Source organism: Equus asinus, chromosome 9 (assembly GCF_041296235.1).
Source record: "Equus asinus isolate D_3611 breed Donkey chromosome 9, EquAss-T2T_v2, whole genome shotgun sequence".
Taxonomy (NCBI): domain Eukaryota; kingdom Metazoa; phylum Chordata; class Mammalia; order Perissodactyla; family Equidae; genus Equus; species Equus asinus.
The window spans coordinates 96,442,370-96,465,701 of NC_091798.1; the positions used below are offsets into that span (position 1 = coordinate 96,442,370).

Sequence of the window (23,332 nt, forward strand, 5' to 3'; positions counted from 1 at the left end):
CGTGCTGGGGGTCCCAAGCACACGCTGTGGGCTGTGGCTTCCCTCGGCCAGTATGTGCACAGTATGGCGTGGTCCATTCCGTGGCCCCTCAGGCCTCATGCTGTGTATGAATCTGGTGGGCTGGGTTGGGAGGGTCAGAAACACACAGAGAACATCAGATTCTCTGGAGAACTCTAGAGGCAGGACATGACAGGACAGAGGAAAGCACACAGACTCCAACAGGACCCAACAGTGGGAACATGAGGGGTGGGAAGTGGCCTAGATGCTGGCTTCCCACGGTTTGTACAACTGCCCAGGAGGCAGAAGGGATCCTGTGGAGTTACGGGAAGAGGGGGACACTGAAATGGGAGAGAACATGGAATGAACGCTGATGGATGTCACGAACTCAATAATTGGACACCAAAACACAGCTTGGCTCCGCCACACAGGTCTTTACCCCTGACGGTCAGCATGGCCGAGGTCCTCTCCTGCCCGCACACGCAGGAGTACTCCCCGGCGTCTGCCACGGCCAGGCCACGGATCTCCAGTTCACACACGGCCCCATCCTGTCTCAGGGTGACTCTGTCTCCAGCTCTGAGGGTCTCGGGCCCCTTCTTCCACTCCACGGGGGCCGCCTTGCTCAGCTCACAGCGCAGTGTGGCCGTGGTGCCCTCCTTGGCCTCTTCCTTCCTCAGACCCTTGGTGAACTTGGCGGGCAGGGCTGAGAGCAAGAGCGACATGGACTATCACACTTTCTGAGCACACCAATGAGACAGGACATGGACAGCACAGAGATGACAGAAACCTAAGGGGACAGAGGCCACGTGCTGGGTGTGCTGAGCACACGCCTTGGGCTATAACTTCCTTCAGCCAGTATGTGCACAGTATGGCGTGGTTCACTCCGTGGCCCCTCAGGCCTCATGCTGTGTATGAATCTGGTGGGCAGGGTTGGGAAGGTCAGAAACACACAGAGAACATCAGATTCTCTGGAGAACTCTAGAGGCAGGACACGACAGGACAGAGGAAAGTACACAGACTCCAACAGGACCCCACCAGTGGGACATGAGGGGTGGGAAGTGGCCCCGATGCTGGCTTCTCATGGTTTCCACAACTGCCCAGAAGGCAGAAGGGATCCTGTGGAGTTATGGAAAGAGGGGGACACTGAGATGGGAGAGAACATGGAATGAATGCTGATGGATGTCACAAAGTCAATAATTAGATGCCAAGACACAGCTTGGCCCAGCCACACATGGTCTTTACCCTTGACGGTCAGCGTGGCTGAGGTCCTCTCCTGTCCGCACACGCAGGAGTACTCTCCAGCATCCACCAAGGCCAGGCCACAGATCTCCAGCTCACATACAACCCCGTCTTGCTTCAAGGCGACTCTGTCACCGGTTCTGAGGGTCTCAGAGCCCTTCCTCCACTCCACGGGGGCCACCTTGCTCAGCTCACAGCGCAGTGTGGCCGTGGCCTCCTCTGTGGCCTCTTCCTTCCTCAGACCCTTGGTGAACTTGGCAGGCAGGGCTGCAATGGCCATGAAGTCAGGGAGAACATCTCACTCTCTGGGGGACTCTGTGTCCAGGACAAGGACACCCACAACAACCACACAAACTGCCAAGGGTCACGGCATGAATGAGTGAACAGAGGCACAGATGGTGAGGGAGGCAAATGGAAGGAGAGGAACAGAGGACACAAGGGCTGGACATGAACATCGGGACACAGATCGGAAGGGGAGATGTGAGCTGGGAGAGACCCAGGGACCCCACATGGAGAGAAACAGATGCACACAGAACCCAACATGGGAAAAGGTAGAGACACATGGTGGAAACATGTAGACGCCGAGCCTCTGGTCCATGTGGGTACATGTGGTCTTTACCCCTGACGGTCAGCGTGGCCGAGGTCCTCTCCTGCCCGCACACGCATGAGTACTCCCCGGTGTCTGCCACGGCCAGGCCACAGATCTCCAGCTCACACACGGCCCCGTCCTGCCTCAGGCTGATTCTGTCCCCAGCTCTGAGGGTCTCGGGCCCCTTCCTCCACTCCACGGGGGCCGCCTTGCTCAGCTCACAGCGCAGTGTGGCCGTGGCCCCTTCCATGGCCTCCTCCTTCCTCAGACCCTTGGTGAACTTGGCAGGCAGGGCTGAGAGCAAGAACGACATGGTAATAATCACGTTCTAAACATGTGGAATATACAGGACATGGACAGCATAGAGAAGACAGAAAACCCTTGGGGACACACGTGACACACTGGGTATGCCAAGCACACGCTGTGGGCTGTGGCTTCCCTCGGCCAGTATGTGCACAGTATGGCGTGGTCCATTCCGTGGCCCCTCAGGCCTCATGCTGTGTATGAATCTGGTGGGCAGGGTTGGGAAGGTCAGAAACACACAGAGAACATCAGACTCGCTTGAGAACACTAGATGCACGACATGACAGGACAGAGGAAAGCACACAGACTCCAACAGGACCCAACCAGTGGGGACATGAGGGGTGGGAAGTGGCCTAGATGCTGGCTTCCCATGGTTTGTACAATGGCCCAAAAGGCAGAAGGGATCCAGTGGAGTTACGGGAAGAGGGGGACACTGAGATGGGAGAGAACATGGAATGAATGCTGATGGATGTCATGAAGTCAAGAATTGGATGCCAAAACACAGCTTGGCCCCACTACACATGGTCTTACCCCTGACGGTCAGTGTGGCCGAGGTCCTCTCCTGCCCACACACGCATGAGTACTCCCCGGCGTCCACCACGGCTAGGCCACGGATCTCCAGCTCACACAAGACCCCGTCCTGCCTCAGGCTGACTCTGTCACCGGTTCTGAGGGTCTCAGAGCCCTTCCTCCACTCCACAGGGGCCGCCTTGCTCAGCTCACAGCGCAGTGTGGCCGTGGCCCCCTCTGTGGCCTCCTCATTCCTCAGACCCTTGGTGAACTTGGCAGGCAGGGCTGCAATGGCCACGAAGTCAGGGAGAACATCTCACTCTATGGGGGACTCTGTGTCCAGGACAGGGACACCCACAACAACCACACAAACTGCCAAGGGTCACGGCATGAATGAGTGAACAGAGGCACAGATGGTGAGGGAGGCAAATGGAAGGAGAGGAACAGAGGACACAAAGGACGGGACACGAACATCGGGACACAGATTGTAGGGGGAGATGTGAGCTGGGAGAGACCCAGGGACCCCACATGGAGAGACACAGACACCCACAGAGTCCGACACTGGAAAAGGTAGACACATGGTGGAAAGGTGCAGACACCGAGCCACTGGTCCATGTGGGCACACGTGATCTTTACCCATGATGGTCAGCGTGGCCGAGGTCCTCTCCTTCCCGCACACACACGAGTACTCCCCAGCATCCGCCACGGCCAGGCCACGGATCTCCAGCTCACACACGGCCCCGTCCTGCCTCAGGCTGACTCTGTCCCCAGCTCTGAGGGTCTCAGAGCCCTTCCTCCACTCCACGGGGGCCGCCTTGCTCAGCTCACAGCGCAGTGTGGCTGTGGCCCCTTCTATGGCTTCCTCCTTCCTCAGACCCTTGGTGAACTTGGCGGGCAGGGCTGGGGGCCAGAAAGACATGGGCTATCACACTTGCTGAGCACACCAATGAGACAGGGCATGGACAGCACAGAGATGACAGAAACCCATGGGCACACAGGCCACGTGCTGGGTGTACTGAGCACATGCTGTGGGCTGTGGCTTCGCTCAGCCCAGCCTGTGGAGTGTGGCTGTGGCTCCTTTCATGGCCTCCTTCGGCCTCATGCTTTGTATGAAACTGATGGGAGGAGATGGGGAGGTTTGGAACAACACGGAGAACACGATATTCTCTGGAGATTGTTCAGAGACAGGACATGACGGGACAGAGGAAAAGACACAGAACCCAACAGGACAACAGGACACAACCAGCAGTGCCACAAGGGGTGGGAAGTGGCTTAGATTCCAGTTCCTGTGGTTCACACAACAAGAAAGTGGAAGGAATTCCAGAGAGTTGTGGGAAGAAAGTGACACTGAGATGGGAGAGAACATGGAAGGAACGCAGACAGATGTCACGAACTCAATAACTGGACGCCGAAAAACAGCTTTGCCCGGCCACACACAGTCTTTACCCCTGACGGTCAGCGTGGCCGAGGTCCTCTCCTGCCCGCACACGCACGAGTACTCCCCGGTGTCCGCCAAGGCCAGGCCACTGATCTCCAGCTCACACATGGCCCCGTCCTGCCTCAGGCTGACTCTGTCCCCGGCTCTGAGGGTCTCTGGCCCCTTCCTCCACTCCACGGGGGCCGCCTTGCTCAGCTCACAGCGCAGTGTGGCCGTGGCCCCCTCTATGGCCTCTTCCTTCCTCAGACCCTTGGTGAACTTGGCAGGCAGGGCTGAGAGCAAGAGCGACATGGTAACAATCATGTTCTGAACACGTGGAAGACACAGGACATGGACAGCACAGAGATGACAGAAACCCAAGGGGATAGAGGCCACGTGCTGGGGGTCCCAAGCACACGCTGTGGGCTGTGGCTTCCCTCGGCCAGTATGTGCACAGTATGGTGTGGTCCATTCCGTGGCCCCTCAGGCCTCATGCTGTGTATGAATCTGGTGGGCAGGGTTGCGAGGATCAGAAACACACAGAGAACATCAGATTCTCTGGAGAACTCTAGAGGCAGGACACGACAGGACAGAGGAAAGCACACAGACTCCAACAGGACCCCACCAGTGGGACATGAGGGGTGGGAAGTGGCCCCGATGCTGGCTTCTCATGGTTTGTACAACTGCCCAGGAGGCAGAAGGGACTGTGTGGAGTTACGGGAACAGGGGGACACTGAGATGGGAGAGAACATGGAATGAATGCTGACAGATGTCACAAAGTCAATAATTAGATGCCAAGACACAGCTTGGCCCAGCCACACATGGTCTTTACCCCTGACGGTCAGCGTGGCCGAGGTCCTCTCCTGCCCGCATATGCACGAGTAGTCCCCAGTGTCTGCCACAGCCAGGCCATGGATTTCCAGCTCACACACGGCCCCATCTTGCTTCAGGATGACTCTGTCCCCCGCTTTCAGGGTCTCAGGCCCCTTCCTCCACTCCACGGGGGCCACCTTGCTCAGCTCACAGCGCAGAATGGCCGTGGACCCCTCTGTGGCCTCTTTAGTCTTCAGATCTTGGATGAACTTAGCGGGCAGGGCTGCGGAGGGTCAGATGGACAGAAGCCATCAGCTCTTCTGGGGGACTGGGGCCACCATGTGAACACAAGGTAGAAACAAAAGCAGGCAGGGTGGACGCGTGGGAGGAGGCAAGACAGTGTGTGCATGACAGTAAGGTCCTCCTGTGTCCTGCCTGCAAAGGTGCAGGGTGGCGGGGCACTGGCTCCATCCAGCTTCTTGTCTTCTTAAAGGGCATCCTGTCCCACCCGTGACCTTTCATATGGGCCAAGTGCTGACCTCTCCTGCACCCCAAGCTCCCAGCCGGGCTCCCCTAGCTCACCACCCTCTCATGCAACAATGCAATGGACACCTTTCCCAGGAAGACCCCCTGGGACACACCTTCTGGTCATGACATCCACAGCCCCCTTGTCACCCTAACTACGTGCTGCCCATCTCAAGCAGCGCGTCCGTCCAGCACCACCTGCACCTGGACACATCTGGGCTTAATGCATGCCATCCCCACCCATGCCAGGCTCCACCACCTCCAAATCACACGTTCCTGTCCTGATTCCACTGCACCCCCACTTCCTGTCTCTGATCCCTCAGACCCCAGTGGACTCCAGTCGTGGCCTCCTAACCTCCTCTGGTCTGCTGACCTGCCAGCCTCTTCTTCATCCCGACTCCAGGCAGAGTGTGAGCTTCACAAGTTACAGCTGAACAGGGCCCACACTGGTTACACCCTGTCATGGGCTGAACCACATTCCCTTAAAATTTCCCTGTTGGGGTCCTAACCTCCAGGACCTCAAAATGGGGCTGTATTTGGAGATGGGGTCTTTACAGAAGTGATTAAGGCAAAATGAGGTCACTGGAGTGGGCCCTGATCCCACATGACTGGTGTCCCTATGAGAAGAGGAGATCATGACACCTGCAGGGGGACAACCATGTGAGGACACAGGGGAAAGACGGAGGGCTGTCCACATGCCAAGGAGAGGCCTCAGGAGGAACCAGCCCTGCTGATACCCAGATCTTGGACTTCCAGCCTCCAGACTGGGAAGAAATAAATTTTTGATGTTTAAGCCACAGTTACGTTGTTAAGCCATTCAGATTTTGGTCCGAGGAGTTGGGGTGCTGCTGTGACAAATACCTAAAATCACGGGGGTGGCATTGAAACTGGGTAATGGGTAGAAGCTGGAAGAGTTTTGAGGGGCGTGTTAGACAAATCAAGGTTGCCTTGAAGAGATTATCTGTAGAAATGTGGACATTAAAGGTGCTTCTGGTGAGGGCTCAGATGGAAATGAGGAACCTGTTATTGGAAACTGAAAGAAAGGTGATCCTTTTATAAAAGTCCTCAGTGAAGTACTTGCTGAGTTGTGCCTAGGGTTTTGTGGAAGTTAGAACTTGTGAGTGAATGTGGACATTTAGCCAAGGAGACATCTAGGCAAAGTGCTGAGGGAGCAGCCTGCCTTCTCCTTGCTGCTTATAGTACAACAAGAGAGGAGAGAGAGAAGTTGAAGGAGGAATTGCTAAGCAAAAAGAAACCAGAAATTGAAAATTGAGAAAATTTTTAGTCTATCCAAATAGCAAAAAGTGAGAAACCACGTTCCATAGAGAACACCAAGGGTGCGGCTGGAATATCATTTGCATAACAGATGATGAACATGAGCCCTGGATCCAACCAGCCCTCTCAGCAGAAGCCGGGGATAGAGATGGGATGATCCAGGAAGGATGCGTGGAGGGCCCTCTTGCCTCATGGCTTGGACTCCTGTGGACTTCATGGGAGACCAACAAGGCTTTTGAGAATTTTATACCAGCAGAAATGCTGCCAACCATGCCTGAATAGGACAGAGAAGGGATGAAACAATGGAAGCTGTCAGAGTCCTGGGATTTCTCCACGATGGGCCAACAGAGCTATCTGGCTGTGAACACACGTTATCCTTCAAGGATGGGGAAAAATGACTCCAAAGGCAATTCCAAGGTTGGCAGAGCTGCCATTGCATCCATAGGCTCAGAGGGCCATGCCACCTCTCCCCAGGGCCAAGGGGGCAAGGCCACCACTCAGGTGGGGCCCGAGGACAGAGCATCGAGCCAAAGGATCCTTCTCCAGGATTAAAGTCGAACAGAATTTGTCCACCCGTGCTGGGCTTCCATGGCACCAGAGGCCTCTTTCTTCTCTCGTATTTATTCATTTGGAATGGAAATCTCTCTCCTACACCTGTCCCACTCTGGTGCTTTGGAAGTGCATAACTTGTCTGCTTTCGCAGGTTCACGGCTGGAGAGGAATTCCGCCTCAGGACGAATTGCACCTCGACTCTCACCACGATTTAGACGATATTTAGATCGCGCTTTGGACTTAGAGTTGGCACTGGAATGGGTTAGGACATTTGGGCTTTGGGGATGGGATGAATGTGCGCTGCACGTGAGGACACGCATTCTGGGGGGGCAAGAGGGCAGAGACTTACAGACTGAAATTCGTATGTTGAAGTCCTAACCCCCAGGATCTCAGAATGTAAACTTGTTTGGAAATAAGGTCTTTACAGAGATAACTAAGGAAAATAAGGTTATCAGGACTGGTGTCCTTATAAGAAGAGGCGATAAGAGGAGATGAGGACACAGGGAGAAGACATCCGTGTACACACCAAGGAGAGAGGCTTCAGGAGGAAGCAGCCCAGCAGACACTTTGATCTCGGACTTTCAGCCTCCAGAACTGGGAGACTATAAATGGCTGTTAAGTCACTGTCTGGTATTTGTTACACATCCCCAGCTGAGGGCGTTTCTGCAAAACCTCAAGGGTGGGTCGAATGCTGCCACCAGACACAGAGGGCCTGGCCTGTCTGGCTACTTCTTCCCTGAACCCCTCAATGCTCCACCTCAGTCCTCCTGGGAATGTCTGTCAAATGACAGGCAAGCCCCCAATTCCATGCCTGGGGCCCACAGCCTACACATCTCTGCAGGCTCGGCCACATGCAGGCCAGTGGCCCCAGGCAGCTCTCATGGACCCTGATGCCTGTCTGCTGGTGCCTCCCTGCAGGTCCCTGCACCACCTCCCCTCGGGGTCTGTATCCCCAGGGCCTAGACAGGGTCAACTAGTATATTCTCATTGTGTGTTTGTGGGATGGATCAGAGAGATGGTGAGTGTGCCCTGAGAAACAGTAACACCAAGAGACAAGAGGAGAACACAGAACGAATAGCAAAGTCATTCAGGTGCCCAAAGATGGTCGTTACCCCTGACAATGAGTGTGGCCGAGGTCCTCTCCTGCCCGCACACGCATGAGTACTCCCCAGCATCCACCACGGCCAGGCCATGGATCTCCAGCTCACACACGGCCCCGTCCTGCCTCAGGCTGACTCTGTCCCCAGTTCTGAGGGTCTCAGAGCCCTTCCTCCACTCCACAGGGGCCGCCTTGCTCAGCTCACAGCGCAGTGTGGCTGTGGCCCCTTCCATGGCTTCCTCCTTCCTCAGACCCTTGGTGAACTTGGCGGGCAGGGCTGGGGGCCAGAAAGACATGGGCTATCACACTTGCTGAGCACACCAATGAGACAGTGCATGGACAGTACAGAGATGACAGAAACCCGTGGGCACACAGGCCACGTGCTGGGTGTACTGAGCACATGCTGTGGGCTGTGGCTTCGCTCAGCCCAGCCTGTGGAGTGTGGCTGTGGCTCCTTTCATGGCCTCCTTCGGCCTCATGCTTTGTATGAAACTGATGGGAGGAGATGGGGAGGTTTGGAACAACACGGAGAACACGATATTCTCTGGAGATTGTTCAGAGACAGGACATGACGGGACAGAGGAAAAGACACAGAACCCAACAGGACAACAGGACACAACCAGCAGTGCCACAAGGGGTGGGAGTGGCTTAGATTCCAGTTTCCTGTGGTTCACACAACAAGAAAGTGGAAGGAATTCCAGGGAGTTGTGGGAAGAAAGTGACAGTGAGATGGGAGAGAACATGGAACGAATACAGACAGACGTCATGAAGTCAATAGTTGGATGCCAAAACAAAGCTTTGCCCGGCCACACACAGTCTTTACCCCTGACGGTCAGCGTGGCCGAGGTCCTCTCCTGCCCGCACACACACGAGTACTCCCCGGCGTCCGCCAAGGCCAGGCCACGGATCTCCAGCTCACACACAGCCCCGTCCTGTCTCAGGCTGACTCTGTCCCCAGCTCTGAGGGTCTCGGGCCCCTTCCTCCACTCCACGGGGGCCGCTTTGCTTAGCTCACAGCGCAGTGTGGCCGTGGCCCCCTCTGTGGCCTCTTCCTTCCTCAGACCCTTGGTGAACTTGGCAGGCAGGGCTGAGAGCAAGAACAATATGGTAACAATCATGTTCTGAACACATGGAAGACACAGGACATGGACAGCACAGAGATGACAGAAACCCATGGGCACACAAGCCATGTGTTGGGGGTGCCGAGCACACACTGTGGCCCGTAGCTTCCCTCGGACAGTATATGCACAGTATGGCGTGGTCCATTCCATGGCCCCTCAGGCCTCATGCTGTGTATGAATCTGGTGGGCAGGGTTGGGAAGGTCAGAAACACACAGAGAACATCAGATTCTCTGGAGAACTCTAGAGGCAGGACACGACAGGACAGAGGAAAGCACACAGACTCCAACAGGACCCAACCAGTGGGGACACGAGGGGTGGGAAGTGGCCTAGATGCTGGCTTCTCATGGTTTCCACAACTGCCCAGGAGGCAGAAGGCATCCTGTGGAGTTACGGGAAGAGGGGGACACTGAGATGGGAGAGAACATGGAATGAATTCTGATGGATGTCATGAAGTCAATAATTGGACATCAAAACACAGCTTGGCCCCACTACACACGGTCTTACCCCTGACGGTCACTGTGGCCGAGGTCCTCTCCTGCCCACACACGCATGAGTACTCCCCGGCGTCCACCATGGCTAGGCCACGGATCTCCAGCTCACACAAGACCCCGTCCTGCCTCAGGCTGACTCTGTCACCGGTTCTGAGGGTCTCAGAGCCCTTCCTCCACTCCACAGGGGCCGCCTTGCTCAGCTCACAGCGCAGTGTGGCCGTGGCCTCCTCTGTGGCCTCCTCATTCCTCAGACCCTTGGTGAACTTGGCAGGCAGGGCTGCAATGGCCATGAAGTCAGGGAGAACATCTCACTCTATGGGGGACTCTGTGTCCAGGACAGGGACACCCACAACAACCACACAAACTGCCAAGGGTCACGGCATGAATGAGTGAACAGAGGCACAGATGGTGAGGGAGGCAAATGGAAGGAGAGGAACAGAGGACACAAAGGACGGGACACGAACATCGGGACACAGATTGTAGGGGGAGATGTGAGCTGGGAGAGACCCAGGGACCCCACATGGAGAGACACAGACGCCCACAGAGCCTGACATGGGAAAAGGTAGACACATAGTGGAAACGTGCAGATGCCGAGCCACTGGTCCATGTGGGCACACGTGATCTTTACCCCTGACGGTCAGCGTGGCCGACGTCCTCTCCTTCCCGCACACACACGAGTACTCCCCAGCATCTGCCACAGCCAGGCCACGGATCTCCAGCTCACACACGGCCCCGTCCTGCCTCAGGCTGACTCTGTCCCCAGCTCTGAGGGTCTCAGAGCCCTTCCTCCACTCCACGGGGGCCGCCTTGCTCAGCTCACAGCGCAGTGTGGCTGTGGCCCCCTCTGTGGCCTCTTCCTTCCTCAGACCCTTGGTGAACTTGGCAGGCAGGGCTGGGGGCCAGAAAGACATGGGCTATCACACTTGCTGAGCACACCAATGAGACAGGGCATGGACAGTACAGAGATGACAGAAACCCGTGGGCACACAGGCCACATGCTGGGTGTACTGAGCACATGCTGTGGGCTGTGGCTTCGCTCAGCCCAGCCTGTGGAGTGTGGCTGTGGCCCCTTTCATGGCCTCCTCAGGCCTCATGCTTTGTATGAAACTGATGGGAGGAGATGGTGAGGTTTGGAACAACACGGAGAACACGATATTCTCTGGAGATTGTTCAGAGACAGGACATGACGGGACAGAGGAAAAGACACAGAACCCAACAGGACAACAGGACACAACCAGCAGTGCCACAAGGGGTGGGAAGTGGCTTAGATTCCAGTTTCCTGTGGTTCACACAACAAGAAAGTGGAAGGAATTCCAGGGAGTTGTGGGGAGAAAGTGACACTGAGATGGGAGAGAACATGGAAGGGAACGCAGACAGATGTCATGAACTCAATAACTGGACGCCGAAACACAGCTTGGCTTGGCCAAACACGGTCTTTACCCCTGATGGTCAGCGTGGCCGAGGTCCTCTCCTGCCCGCACACGCACGAGTACTCCCCGGCGTCTGTCAGGGCTAGGCCACGGATCTCCAGCTCACATACGGCCCCGTCTTGTCTCAGGCTGACTCTGTCCCCAGCTCTGAGGGTGTCAGAGCCCTTCCTCCACTCCACGGGGACTGCCTTGCTCAGCTCACAGCGCAGTGTGGCCGTGGCCCCCTCTGTGGCCTCTTCCTTCCTCAGACCCTTGGTGAACTTGGCGGGCAGGGCTGAGGGCAAGAACAACATGGTAACAATTATGTTCTGAACACGTGGAAGACACAGGACATGGACAGCACAGAGATGACAGAAACCCATGGGCACACAAGCCATGTGTTGGGGGTGCCAAGGACAGACTGTGGGGTGTGCGTTCCCTCGGCCAGTATGTGCACAGTATGGCGTGGTCCATTCCGTGGCCCCTCAGGCCTCATGCTGTGTATGAATCCGGCGGGCAGGGTTGGGAGTGTCAGAAACACACAGAGAACATCAGATTCTCTGGAGAACTCTAGAGGCAGGACACGACAGGACAGAGGAAAGTACACAGACTCCAACAGGACCCCACCAGTGGGACATGAGGGGTGGGAAGTGGCCCCGATGCTGGCTTCTCATGGTTTGTACAACTGCCCAGGAGGCAGAAGGGACTGTGTGGAGTTACGGGAAGAGGGGGACACTGAGATGGGAGAGAACATGGAATGAATTCTGATGGATGTCATGAAGTGAATAATTGGACGCCAAAACACAGCTTGGCCCCACAACACACGGTCTTACCCTTGACGGTCAGCGTGGCCGAGGTCCTCTCCTGTCCGCACATACATGAGTACTCCCCGGCATCCGCCATGGCCAGGCCATGGATCTCCAGCTCACACATGGCCCCGTCCTGTCTCAGGGTGACTCTGTCCCCAGCTCTGAGGGTGTCAGAGCCCTTTCTCCACTCCACGGGGGCCGCCTTGCTCAGCTCACAGCGCAGTGTGGCCGTGGCCCCCTCTGTGGCCTCTTCCTTTCTCAGACCCTTGGTGAACTTGGCAGGCAGGGCTGGGGATGGTCAGAGGGACACAGAGAACATTAGACTCACTGGAGAATTTGGGGGTCTGGACATGGACACTGGACAATGAAACATTCACACTCTGGAGCAAACAGGGAATAAAAGCCTGGACACACGAGTGGGTAAGCAGAACCGTGGGGGTAAGGATAGACTGGGCCAGGTTCATCTGGGTGGAGTCCAGTGAGGAGGTGGAGATGCTGGGATCCTCATTGAGGACCTCAGGTCAGGGTCCTCATGGAAATGACCACAGTGGTCACAGGATGGACAGAGACAATGACCAGTCCTTCATCAGACTGCATCTGATGCTAGATTTGAGGGCCCAGGCCCCTTCCCCACCCTACACATGCCTGACTGTCCAGCTCACACCAGACCGTGGCTGTGGCCCTCTCTGCGGCTCCCTATTTCTTGGTGATTTTGTGATCATGACAAGTACAGCTGGGGAAGGAGACACCAAAAAGGCTGCTTAAACTCTCCCATGAGTTTGCACCAGTGCCCCCATCTCGTCAATTCCTGCTGCTCCTGAGGCCAGAGCCTGGGACTGACCAGGGCTGACCAGAGCAAAGAACATCCCAGCCAGGAGGGAAGCAGGAGCTGCCCTTCTCCTGGCCAGTCACACTTGAGCAGGTGTCCTTAGGAGCTGCACACTTCTGCAAGCAGCTCTCTTGGGCCAACTGTAGCTGGTCAACTTGGGTCCTCTGCTCCTGGGCCATTGGCAGCACTTCCCGGGGTGGAAGCTGCTCAGATCATGCGATGGGCCTCCAAGCCTACATCCTCCACAGTCTCTTGGTGGGTCTGACCAGCTAGAGGGCCTGCTGCCTCCATACTGGGGATGCTGTGCTCCGTCCATGCAGTCGAGGCGGCATGGTGGCCTGGCCTCTCCCCAAAGGTCTGAACATTTGTGCACGTGATGGCCCTGCCCAGCCTCCAGAATCCTTTTCTTCTCTGACCGTCCTTGTTGTGTGAGTGGGACCCACCAGAGGTCAGGACATGAGGCCCCTGTGCACCTGAAGAGCTGTCCTTTCCTCTGCTTTCTCTGAGACACGCCCGCCTCCATGCCCCTTCACCAATGCTGCTGCTGAGACCCTCCAGGACGTGGCAGGCAGCCTCATCCCACCTCTGTCTCGTCTGCTTCCCCCATAGTAAGTGACTAGGCCCTCAGAATGGCTACTGAGGACCAGGACCCCAGGCATGGGGAGCTGACCAGGCCACCAGCCACACCATAGCCAGGCCTTATCCTGACTCCCCATGTCTGCGAGTCTCCAGCCCCTTCCACCGTAGCACAGGGCACCTTGCTCAGCTCACAGCACAGTGTGGATGTGGCCTCTCAAGTGGCCTGCTCAGGCCTCAGAACTTTTGTGAATTGGGTGGCTAGGGCTGGGGAAGGTCAGACGGACACACAGACCATCAGACTCTGAAGCTTGCAGACAAGAAATGGGCCACAGACATGATGCTGGCAACACAGGTACCTGCCTTGGGGGTGCGGCGGCACATGCCAGGAGAGTAACTCAGAGCGTGGTTCTCCAGGCAGGGATGCAAGGAGGGGTGATCGAGGGAGGGAAGCCAGGACACTCATGATGGGCCACGAGAGAGCCCCACATGGTGGCTACTCCACTACAAAGGAGGCTCCCACCTCCCCCTATTCACGGGACGCCATCGGCTGTCTGCCCCTCATAGGACGTGGCCTTGCAAGCCCCTAGCCTGTGGCCAGCCCTCCTGCTCCAGCTGACCATGCACCACCCCCACTGGCCTGTGCCCTCTCATCCCACATCCTAGCCCCAGCCCAAGAGACTGTCTCCCATGGATGGTGCTGAGAGCCAATCGATGCAGCCACGGACAACAGGCATGAACCCCCGTCCCAGGCGGACATGCATATGCCTTTTCTGGCTCTGGGTCCCCTCCTCATGGCCTTCTCTGACCCTCCTTTCTCTGCTTCCACAGCCAAGCTCTATCCACACACAGACCCTCACCTCACACCTCACGTTCCACACACAGACCTCCACACCCACCTACCTCACTCCATACTCACCTCTCTTCCACACCCATCTCACCTCCACCTCACCTCCCCGTGCCCCTCACCTCCATCTCACCTCCAGCTCACCCCATCTCCATCTCCACACTCACCTCATTTCCACACCCCCCTCACCTCCACCTCACCTCCACACCCACCTCACCTCCACCTTACCTCCCCCAGGTCCCTCACCTCCATCTCACCTCCACCTGACCTCATCTTCACCTCCACACTCACCTCACCTCCACACCCACCTCACCTCCACCTCACTTCCCCACACCCCTCACCTCCATCTCACCTTCACCTTGCCTCGTCTCCACCTCCACACCTGCCTCACTTCCACACCCACCTCACCTCTACCTCACACCCAGTTCACCTCCACCTCAACTCACCTCCACCTCACCCTTCATCCCGAGACCTCACCTCCCATAGCACCTAGATGCTGGATGGTAGTCCCTGGGACTCCCCACATGGCTCTCTCATGGCCCATCATGGGTGCCTGGCTTCCTTCCCTCGATCACCCCTTGTTGCATCCCTGCCTCAAGAACCACACTGAGTTACTTCCCAGCTTCTCTCTTGGCACGTCACTCCCCCGACCGCCAAGGCCTCAGGACGATCATAACCCCACTGTTGGTATTGTGTGGTTGCCCTCAACTTCCCCAGATGTGACCCCCCTGAGGGCAACAAGGGCCTTGTTCTCTACTGTTTATCTGAGACAGACCTCACACAAGCAGACCATGCTGCAGAAATGCAAGAAACAAAGAGAGAACCAGAAAGACCACACACAGACAAAGGCAGAGTGAGGGGATGCGACCAAGTCCTCAGACACGAAGCCGCTGCTCCACGTGGGCACACACAGTCTTTACCCCTGACGGTCAGTGTGGCTGAGGTCCTCTCCTGCCCGCACACACACAAGTACTCCCCGGCGTCTGCCACGGTCAGGCCACGGATCTCTAGCTCACACACAGCCCCGTCCTGCCTCAGGCTAATTCTGTCTCTGGTTCTGAGGGTCTCAGAGCCCTTCCTCCACTCCACGGGGGCTGCCTTGCTCAGCTCACAGCTCAGTGTGGCCGTGGTCCCTTCCAGGGCCTCCTTGCTTCTCAGTCTTCCTATGAACTCAGCGGGCAGAGCTGAAGAAAGTCAGACAGAGAACATGAGATTCTCTGGAGATGGCTGGGGGACAGGACAGGACGGGATGGAGGAAAAGACACAGACTCCAACAGGACAACAGAAGTGAACCAGTGGTGACACGAGGAGTGGAAAGTGGCTTAGATGCCAGGTCTCAGGGTTTGTACAATAGCCCAGAAAGGTGGAAGGGAATCTGTGGAGTTACAGGAACATGGTGACACAAAGACAGGGAGAGAACATGGAACGAATGTAGGGGGACATCATGGAGTCAACAACTGGACACCAAATATGGTTCTGCTTAGCCACACAAGGTCTTTACCCCTGACGGTCAGCGTGGCCGAGGTCCTCTCCTGCCCACACACACATGAGTACTCCCCGGCGTCCGCCACGGCCAGGCCACGGATCTCCAGCTCACACACAGCCCCGTCCTGCCTCAGGCTGACTCTGTCCCCGGCTCTGAGGGTCTCAGAGCCCTTCCTCCACTCCACGGGGGCCACCTTGCTCAGCTCACAGCGCAGTGTGGCTGTGGCCCCTTCCACAGCCTCCTTGCTTCTCAGTCTTCCTATGAACTCAGCAGGCAGAGCTGCAGCGAGGTCCGATGGATAAACAACGTCATCTCCACCCTCCCGTACGGAATGAAGGGGCTGCGTGGGCAGGATGTGGGGGGATGCTCACCCTTCACAGTGAGCACGGCCGTGGTTGTCTGGTCCCCGAAGCAGCAGGAGTACTGCCCGCTGTCCTGGGGCCTCAGGTCCCGGACCACCAGCTCCAGCATGGTGCCCTCCTGCCGCAGAGAGAACTTGCCTCCTGACCGCAGAACCTCATCTCCACGGCGCCACTCCACAGGCGCAGCCACGGACGACAATGTGCAACGCAGTGTCACAGCGCCGCCCTCCAGCACCTCCACGTCCTTCAGCCCCTCCCGAAACCGCACCGGCCGAGCTGCAGACAGGCACGGCTCAGCTCTGCCTTCACCCCCCTGCATCCTACCTGGGGCACCCCCTACAGGTGAGGAGGGCCAGGGGTAGCAGGCGCAGGGGGCTACCTCACCTCTTCTACAATGGGAGCTAGTGATGGTGACCCTAAGACCTCTGCCCCTCCAGGAGAGGGAGCCAAACAGGAGGGAACAGAGGAGGGTGGAGAGTCATGGGCTGATTCTGCCCCCAGAAATCTATATGTTGGAGCCCCCAGGACCTCAGAATGGGGCTGTATGTGGAGACGGATGACGAAGAGATGATGAAGGTAAAACGAGGTCACTGGGGTGCGCCCCGATCCCACATGACCAGTGTCCTTATAAGAAGAGGATACGAGGACATACACAGACACACATGAAGGGGTGACCATGTGAGGACACAGGGAGAAGACGGCCATCTACATGCCCACGAGAGAGGCCTCAGGAGGGAGCAGCCCTGCCCTCCCCTGGGCCTCTGACTTCCAGCCTCCAGACTGGGGGACGATGAATGTCTGTTGTTTAAGCCCCCAGGGTGCGGTGTTTGTTACACAGCCTGAGCTGACAGAGACAGACAGAGATGAGCCAAAGCTAGCAGGAGAGGGACACAGATGTCGGAACACAAGACAAAGACAGGAATGAAGTAAAAAAAGACTGCTGGTCAGGAGACCAAGAGAGGGCAAGGGGAATCCTATCAGAGCAGCAGATTCCCAGAAACGGGGAGGCAGCAAAGTGAGATGGACAAGCTGCTAGAGAGAGAGGGGGACCAGGAGCTGGTAACCCCCCCCCCCACAGAGAGAGAGGGAGGCAGATGGGGTCCCCGGGTCCCTCCCCTGAGCGAGCTGAGACATGGGCGCCGCCCGGGGGCTCACCATGGACCCTGACGATGGAGCTGCTCCAGGCACCCCCGGCCTCACACTTATAGCGCCCGCCATCCTGCAGGGTGGCGCCAGTGATGACCAGCTGGGCCTGGCGGCCCTCGTAGGTCAACCGGCAGCGGGCTGACGACCGCAGCACCTTTCCATCCTTGGTCCAGCACACAGGGCTGTCTGGAGTGACGGTCTCACAGACGAGGGTCAGATCCTCCCCCTCTGTGACCGAGGCATCCACGAGCTCCTGGGAGAAGGCACTTGGCTTCTCTGGGGACAGAGAGGGAAGCACAGGGAGCTTGGGGGCTCCTGCAGGAGAAACCGTGGGTTTTGCTGCAGACCAGCTGATACCCCACCTGCCCAGCTCAGGCTGGGGCTGCCGACGGGGCCACTGGGGGAACAGGACAGGCTCTATGTGGCTCCCCACACCAGAGGGGTGTGGCTCATCCCAGACCAAATTGACTGTGGGGTCACCTCTCCATGGCACATGCATGGTTCATCCTGAAAAAGCCCCACTTGTTCTCCCAAACCCACCTACCTGGGATGTGAGGGCCGATCCCCCGGGCAGCCCATGGTGCCTTCTTTGTGAGCCCTAGGACCTCTCGGCTACGCCCTCAGCCATGTGTGCTGGCCCCCACCCATCCGGGATCTGAGGGCTGAGCCCACCCACAGCTCACGGCGCCTTCTCCATGAGCCCCAGGACCCCTTGGCTGTGCCCTCAGCCACATGTGCTGGCCCCCACCAGCACTAGGCACACAGCCTACCTGTGATCCGCAGGGCAGCTGAGGCCCGCTGGTCACCCGCCTCGAAGTGGACGGTGCCCGAGTCCTTGAGCGTGAGCTGCCGCAGGGTCAGCACGTGGTAGCCTCCTGGCTGGGCCTCGATGTCGTTGAGCTCGTTGGCCTGGAGAGGGGTCTTGTCCAGGAACCAGTGGACAGGCCCATAGTCAGCAGGGGAGATCCGGCAGCAGAAGGTGGCTGAGGAGCCCTCCCGCACCTCCACGTCCTCCAGGTCCTCCGTGATGAGCACCCGCTGGCCTGCAGGGGCACAGACAGGTACACCATGGTCGCCCATGTGGAGGGAAACATGGCATCCCCTAAACCCAGGCGGGCTCACAGCCAAGAGGGAGCAGCTGACTTCAACAGCCTCAGAATGATGAAACTCAGAAAACAGTGACTGGGTCAGAGCTGAACCATCCACTGTACTTGCTTTAGGTCCACTGATGAGCCCCAAATCCACCTCTGGGATCCTTCTGCAGAGCACGCAGGGGGGGTCCACAGAAAGCCCCTCCCCAGCTGTGCACGTTCCCCGCCTATGCCGATCGTGCCTGTCCCCGAAGTCAAGTAAGGCAACTAAGTCTTGAATTAACAGAAGAAGTAGGAATGTGAAAAAGACGTCAGACGTGTAAAACTTCAAGTCAAATGCTTTGGAGAATAGACGACGTGAATTGGTAGAAAGAAACTTTCTTGCTGCTGACACAGGTTTGGCGAAAGCTCACAGAGAAGTCATAAACACGGGGGTGGATTCTGCATCAGGCTGCTCCAGGGCCCAGCAGAGCCCTGACCTCTGACCCCCCAGACTCTACTTTAACAGATGCTCACACCCCAGTGCGCCACAGCCAGGAAACCCGTGTGCAAACCAGCAGGATGCGGGCCTCACCTTGCACCTGGAGCCGGGCCTGGGACCGGGCCTGGCCAATGTCACAGGTGTAGGTGTCACTGTCTGCCTTCTCCAGGGCGCTGATGGTGAGCCTCAAGGTCAGGCCCTCCTGGCTGGGCGTGTGCTTCCCCGAGGGGCGAAGCTCTGTGAGGCCTTTGCGCCAGGTCACCGCAGCCGCGGGCCGTTCCGTCCTACACATGAACACAGCCGTGCCCTTCTCCTCCAGCTGCAGGTCAGCCAGCTCCTCTGTGAACCGGTTCGCTGCTTCTGGAGAGGGGGCAAGAGGGGCCGGGTGTGAGGCCTGCCCAGACCCCACGCTAGACCCGAGGGTACAGGGCATCGCTCCACCACAGGCAGTTCTCCTCCCGGTCTGTCTGTGGAACCTCAAGGTCTGGGCGAGCCCCTTCTCTGATGGGCTCCCCTCTATTCCCACCTGGGACAGAACAGCTAAGCTCCAAGAGGCCCCAGAGGACACCAGGGCCACTCCAGGGTCTCTCGTGGGGTTACCTTCCACGCGGAGGCTGGCTGTGCTCTTGGAAGCTTCAGTCTCGCACATGTACTCGCCCGAGTCCTTGAGCGAGGCCGCATGCACAACCAGCATGGCCCTTGTGCCTTCAACGAGCAGCTCATACTTCTGACTCTTGCGAATGGCCTTCCCGTCCTTCAGCCAGCGCACCGGGGTGCCAGCCTGCGACAGCTCGCAGCTCAGCACCACATCCTCACCTGGTGCAGCCCGCTGGTCTTCCAAGGGCTTCACGATGTCTGCCGGCCTCTCTGAGGGGAGCAGAGCCAGTAGCTCATGAGGCACGGCCACAGCCCCAGCCATGGCCACACTCCCAGCCATGCCTGGGGCGAAAGCAGGGCCAGCATTCAGGGACCTTCAGACTCCCAAGGCCGAGACCACAGAACCTACAGGCCTGAAACTCTGGGACCTCGGACTTGGGAGTCTCAGAGCCCTGGAGTTTGGGAGTCCCCACAGTCACAACAAGAGAGGGGTGTGGGAGGTAGCTATTAGAGCACAGAGTCTTATGTTCTCAGCATCGTTAGGAGCCCTGCAACTCAAATCGTGGCCATGGGCAGAGGCAGGCTGTGAACTGAACGTCATGCATCTGCACTGGTATTTATGCTGGCAGCACGCTCAGAAATGACCACGGTGACTCCATAGACAGTGAGCCACGTGCCCTGGGGCTAGTGCGGCAGTCAGACCCCAGGTCAGAGACCAGAAACCCTGCTCCTGTCCAAAGACTCAGAACCTCAGCCGAGACAGTGAGCCCCCAGATGACCAGAAGCCCCCAGTGCCCAAATAGGTGTCTCGGGGCCCCATCAGAGGCTGGAGAAGACAGTCCCCAGGAACACTCCCTGGCGGCTGCCCGAGGTCCCCGCCCAGCAGACCCCACCAAGGAGATACCCTGTCCCGCCCCAGCCAGGGGTGCCCACCTCTGACGATGAGTGCGGCCTTGGAGGTGAGGCACTGCACAGAGAAGACCACCTCCCCGGCGTCACTTAGCACGGCATCTCGCACAGCCAGGGTGTACTTGCGGCCCTGGCGTGTGGCCTGGAAGCGGCCGGAGCTGCCCACGGTCTTCCCACCGACGGTCCACACAGCCGTATCACTGGTATTCTCGTGGGACAGGACACACTCGAAGCTGCAGCTCTCGCCCTCCTGCACTTCCACCGTCTTCAGCCTCTTGGTGATGCCCACGTGCAGGTCTGCAGACCATGGGAGACGGCCGTCATGCCGGCCAGGCCCACAGATGCCCACCGTCAAGAACACACCATCGAGCCCACAGTGGCCCAGGCCAGACCCCGGGAGAGGCGAGACCAGCCCTCCCCAGCCCCACCCGTGGCCAGCCTGCTGCCCCTCAGGCAAACGCCCCCCTGCCTCCTGCGGGCTGCACACTGGTGGTGGATGGACAACAGCTGTGAGTCCCCCCCACGGCGGCTGCCTTCCTATCTCTACAGAACAATGTGCAGAGAACAAGCACGGCCCACAGTGGTCGCCAGCCCCAAGGCTCCCACCAGAAGGAGAGTGCCCTGAAGGAAGGAGCATCGGCCCTGGGACAAACTCACCACACCACCCTCCCTTTCCGTCTCATCTCAAATCCAGCCACACTGTCTGAGACCCGACATGGCGGTCTCAGAGGAGCAGGCCCCCCTGCATGTGGGGAGAACAGGATTATCAGAGCTGGGCCAGGACAGCGGTGGATAACAGAGGCCAGGCATCTGCCCCGTGGTCTGAGGCCAAGCTGGGACGATGTCTGAAAGGAACGTGGCCCGCCTACAGTTGCCTTCACCAGGCTGTGCCCGTGCCTGGGAGCCCTTGCCAGGCATCTCCTGCCTGACACCTCCAGGAGGCTCCCCTGACATCCGTGCACTAGCCCACACGTTCCGTGGTGTAGGGTGAACGTCTCTGGCTCTGCCTAATCTCTCCCAGCGCGGGGCTCTACCAGGCAAAGCCAGTCCAGTTTCCCACCCTTGGCTCTGCTGCCCATCATCCTTGACCCAACCTGTACCTGGGCCTCCTATGACCATGTCAAGCCGGCTCAGGAGAACAGGCCTGGGCCTCGGAGAGTGGGTGGGGCCCTGGCAGAGGCGACCCCGCCCCAGTGCCACGCCCCCGAGCCCGGGCCCCGCCCTCTGGGGCCGGCCAGCCGCAGCCACGCACCGTGCACATTGACGCGCGCGCGGGTCTCGTCGGTGCCCAAGTCGCAAGTGTACAGGCCCGCGTCGTCCCGGCTCAGATCGTGCACTACGAGCCCGCGTGTGCCCGCCGTGTGCAGGAAGTCGTATTTGTCGCTGGGGCCCAGCTCCACGCCATCCTTGAGCCACACCACGCGGGCCTGGGGGTCGGAGACCTCGCACTGCAGGGTCAGCGTTCCTCGCTCCTCCGCAGACACATCATCCAGCGCTTTCAGGAACACCACCGGCTTCGCTGCGGGGAGAGTGTGGGCAGGTAAGGGAGCGAGCCGCCAGGTGAGACCCAAAGGGAGCCGGGCACGCGTCCCGGGGAGACCACACGGACTCCGCAGGGACGCCTCACCTTTGACCTCCAGGCGGGCAGTGGCCGTCACCTTGGGGGAAGAGGCGCGCACGATGCCCGCGTCCCCCCGCCGGACCCGCTTCAGCACCAGCGTGTGGCGGTGGCCTTCGTGAGTGATCTCGTGGAAGCTGTCGTTGTATAGGGGCGTCCCATTGAGCGACCACTCCAGCTCCTCGTCCTCGTGGGACAGCTCGCAGGAGAAGCAGGCGCGGTCCTCCTCCGTGACCTCCGCGTCCTGCAGCGGCTGCGTCACTGTCACCTCGCGCGCTGCCGGGAGCACACCGGCCGGCTCAGCGCTCACGCCACGGGCGCCTGCCCCGATACCCTCCCGTGGCCCCGTGCCCTCGCTCCGTACCCTCCACGGTGACCTCGGCGCTGCTCTGGGCGTTGCCGGCCTGGCATCGGTACACGCCGGCGTCGGCGGGCGTGAGCCGCAGGACGCGCAGCTCCGCCATGTGCCCCTCCAGCCTCATCTTGAACTTGTGGGACGGCGCCAGGGGCATGTCCCCTCTGTACCACTGCACGGCCTTGGGGGGCGGCTTGAAGTCGCAGGAGAGGACCACTGACTGCAGCTCGCGTCCCGCTTTGGGCTCCAGCGGCCGCGTGAGCACCACAGGGATGTCTGGGGGGTGGGGGAGGGCACAGCTGCGGCGAGCGGACCGGACCGCGGGGCCTGAACCCCAAAACCACCGCCCCCGCCCCGCGCCTGCCCATCGGCAGCCCCTACCCCTCTGCGCGCGCTCACCTGATACCACAAGGCGCGCGGTGGAGCGCGACTTGCCGATGGTGAAGTGCACCGGCCCGGTCATCGTGGAGCAGGTGCGCCGCAGGGTCAGCCGGTGCACAGTGCCCTCCTGCTCCACGCCCACGTCCGCGCCTGCCTGCAGCACCGTCTTCCCCAGGAGCCACTTGGGCGGCCGCACCGAGGGGATGGAAATCTCACACTCGAACCAGGCAGGGGCGGGCTCCATCACCGTCATGTCCTGCAGGTCCCGCACGATGGTGATGGATTGCTCTGTGGGCGAGGTCTCAGTCACCGGGTGCGGTGACCGCGGGAAGGCCGCCAGCCGCCCCTGCAGGCTCCGAGGTCCCTCCTGGGAACAAACCCTCTCCCCCACACGCATGCTCACATCCTCCCCGGCTGCCCGCACGTGCCCAGTCAGGCCCTTCTCAGACTGGCCACCTCCAAGTGCCAGGGCAAATGGTAGGGGCAGTAGCTCCTGCCCCGGCA

General features: G+C 58.8%; 1 protein-coding gene across 19 annotated transcripts in view; it reads right to left on the reverse strand.

The window, feature by feature from the left end:
• Positions 1-23,332, reverse strand: part of OBSCN (obscurin, cytoskeletal calmodulin and titin-interacting RhoGEF) — a 147,209-nt gene that overhangs the window by 62,732 nt on the left and 61,145 nt on the right. For 5 of the 19 annotated variants that reach the window (XM_070518009.1, XM_070518013.1, XM_070518008.1 and 2 more), the window contains 25 exons: positions 22,847-23,116; positions 22,457-22,723; positions 22,102-22,368; positions 21,727-21,993; positions 20,499-20,771; positions 19,569-19,835; positions 19,062-19,328; positions 18,167-18,439; positions 17,406-17,672; positions 16,260-16,526; positions 15,904-16,167; positions 15,323-15,586; positions 12,175-12,438; positions 11,373-11,636; positions 10,561-10,824; positions 9,946-10,209; positions 9,143-9,406; positions 8,333-8,596; positions 4,888-5,151; positions 4,085-4,348; positions 3,275-3,538; positions 2,660-2,923; positions 1,856-2,119; positions 1,240-1,503; positions 437-700 (listed from right to left, as the gene is read on the reverse strand). In XM_070518009.1, coding sequence (XP_070374110.1) covers positions 437-700; positions 1,240-1,503; positions 1,856-2,119; positions 2,660-2,923; positions 3,275-3,538; positions 4,085-4,348; positions 4,888-5,151; positions 8,333-8,596; positions 9,143-9,406; positions 9,946-10,209; positions 10,561-10,824; positions 11,373-11,636; positions 12,175-12,438; positions 15,323-15,586; positions 15,904-16,167; positions 16,260-16,526; positions 17,406-17,672; positions 18,167-18,439; positions 19,062-19,328; positions 19,569-19,835; positions 20,499-20,771; positions 21,727-21,993; positions 22,102-22,368; positions 22,457-22,723; positions 22,847-23,116 — 6,645 coding nt within the window. The remainder of the gene's footprint in view (positions 1-436; positions 701-1,239; positions 1,504-1,855; positions 2,120-2,659; positions 2,924-3,274; positions 3,539-4,084; positions 4,349-4,887; positions 5,152-8,332; positions 8,597-9,142; positions 9,407-9,945; positions 10,210-10,560; positions 10,825-11,372; positions 11,637-12,174; positions 12,439-15,322; positions 15,587-15,903; positions 16,168-16,259; positions 16,527-17,405; positions 17,673-18,166; positions 18,440-19,061; positions 19,329-19,568; positions 19,836-20,498; positions 20,772-21,726; positions 21,994-22,101; positions 22,369-22,456; positions 22,724-22,846; positions 23,117-23,332) is intronic. The other 14 variants (XM_070518015.1, XM_070518002.1, XM_070518017.1 and 11 more) reach the window with 11 other exon arrangements.